The sequence below is a fragment of the Hylaeus volcanicus genome, unplaced genomic scaffold (genome assembly GCF_026283585.1).
Source record: "Hylaeus volcanicus isolate JK05 unplaced genomic scaffold, UHH_iyHylVolc1.0_haploid 12050, whole genome shotgun sequence".
NCBI classification, from domain to species: Eukaryota; Metazoa; Arthropoda; class Insecta; order Hymenoptera; family Colletidae; genus Hylaeus; species Hylaeus volcanicus.
In genome coordinates, this window is record NW_026533043.1 from 105,870 (window position 1) to 108,261 (window position 2,392).

Below are 2,392 nucleotides of genomic sequence, written 5' to 3' on the forward strand. Positions count from 1 at the left end.
TTACTATTTTTGAATACTGTTAATATTATGGAAAAATACTCAAAGACATAGTTTAAGGTTTTGTTTTATTATGAAATTGGTGAAAGTTATAGTTTTTTAATATTAATAGAAGTGAGTTTAACGTAGTCTCAAACTACTCTTGTCAATTTAAGAATTTTAGTACTTTAAGTTAAATTTTTCGTCAATTGAATACACAACAAAGTGCTAGAAGAAAAAAAAAATTTTGCTGCAGCAATTTTTGTACTTTTTTTGTTATAAATTCAGTTGAAATGCTTTGAACACTTCACCCTAACGTGTAATGATTTCCTTAGTTTTTTTAATGTTGTGACTAAGGAAAAATAAACCAGTTATGTCACTAAATCCAATTTTTCTATATGCTATAATATAAATTTTCAAAATCAAATTTTCATAAGAAAAACGACATGCACACAAAGGCAAGGAAAATTAAAATTTTGCTTTACCGCACTATTCTATAAATGCATAGTTTCACCGTATTTAAGCGTATCCTATACTCATATTACTAAAATAATACCAAACAATATCTGGCTTGTGAATACATCTCAACAACGAAAAAAAAAAATTCAATTTTGGGCCATTTTTTTAAATTACGATGCGTAACAGCTAAGGATTTCTCAGGTTTGCCACAGCAACACTTTTAAACAATTTTTAAAAATGAATAACCAAATCCAATACTTAAATCACGTTTTAATTTTTTAGATAATACTTTTGTGAAGAAGTAAAGTTAGTTTAAGTGTAGGATTATAATACTAAAAACATAATAATGTTTATTTATTATATAAAAATGTTCTTAATTTAATTTTCGTTCTTTAACATAATATCCCTTAAAAAGTATTATAATATTTTTGTTGCTTTTTTTATTTGGAAAAAGCGAAGAAAAAGTATTGTTACGTATAAAAGTTTCGATGAAAAATTCCAAAGATACAGAAAACAAATTTTCCTCTCTATTAAAACACTATAGCTAATTGTGAACTTCATAAAACGACACAGTTAGCATGTTCACCATCTGGGATGTTTTTTTAATTTGTCGTGTTAGCTGCATATATGTTTCGTAGGAACATTAAGAATCATTTTGGAACAAAGAAGAAATTCTTATAAATTTAACATAACAAAAATAAAAAATGAAATTCTTCGTTTTACTCTTGCTGCTATGCTGATATTTACTAATGCAATGAAGAACTCAGATTATAAAGTGTATGAAGACATAAATTATAATGAGGCATAGGAAACTCTGAAATTGCTTGAAAGAACGTATCCATCTCTTGTTACAATAATAAAGGCGGAAGATATATATGGGAAGAGATACCCTGGAAAATTATTCAATGATTCTAAATTCATGTGCGGGGAAAAACGGTACGTGAATTCAGTATATTTTATTTTTTAAATAGATTTTGAATTAAACCAGATGCGAAACACCAATAGTCCGTTTAACTGTTAAGGAAAATATAACTCAAAAAGTCACAAAGAAACCACAGGTTTTACTTCTAGGAGGCTTTGGAGGAGAAAACACTGAAGGAACTGCTGCAATAATTACATATATTTCGATGTTGTGTCGATACTACGAAAGAATTCCGACTCTTAGGCATATCGTAATGACTATTATAAAAATAATAGAAAATTCAAATAATATTGTCACTCAGTTGAAGACTCGCGATTTATGGCTCCTTCCATTTCCCAACAGCTGGGGATTTTATCATACGAATGATGTAAGTTTTTAATTACTAAAGTAATTTCTGTTTTTTGTGTTATTACCGTATACCTTCAAGACGGAACTTGGCATAGATCCTATCTTTGATTTTCCCTACAAAGTTGGAAATGGCGGCTGCTTCAGAACAAAAACAGTACATTGAAATTATTTGTTAGATTAAATATTAATAGCTTTACATTGTATAAAGGCAAGAATAATTAATGAACTTGTAGCCGAAAATCTATTTCAAATAGTAATCAATTTTCGTTACGGTACATCAATTACAATGTGCTATATCATTTAAACGTTTTTTATAGACCGGTATTATTTTTTCAGGTTCCCCAGCCATAGGATTTTCATGGGGTTCTTATAATTACACGTCATGCGTTAGTGTTCAGCCCTTTCTTTTCCACTACTTATCATACGGTTTTTTTTAACCTTTAACGCTAGGGAGGAGTAAATCAAGATATATGCGACCTTGATTCTCCTGATGTAATTAGCCAGGTGAAATATTTATGTCGATTTTAAAATAAAACAAGATGGCGTTGTTTTTTCACATAACAGGTAAAGAATACATGAAATAGTTCTTTGTTTTGAATCTATCAAGTATTGATGCATACCATCCATACACTTAATGGTTCAGAGTGCTATCGCTGAGGCTATGTCAGATGCTGCTGGTAATTTGAA

At 29.2% G+C, this 2,392-nt stretch overlaps 1 protein-coding gene across 1 annotated transcript; it reads left to right on the forward strand.

The window, feature by feature from the left end:
* Window positions 1-984: 984 nt before the first annotated feature.
* On the forward strand, window positions 985-2,382 carry LOC128882542 (uncharacterized; the record flags this gene model as incomplete). Its single annotated transcript, XM_054134170.1, has 8 exons — window positions 985-1,371; window positions 1,424-1,607; window positions 1,659-1,724; window positions 1,785-1,859; window positions 1,914-1,977; window positions 2,042-2,091; window positions 2,156-2,209; window positions 2,349-2,382. Coding segments are annotated over exons 1-8 (544 nt in total), but the record flags the coding sequence as incomplete, so codon positions are not given.
* Window positions 2,383-2,392: the final 10 nt, after the last annotated feature.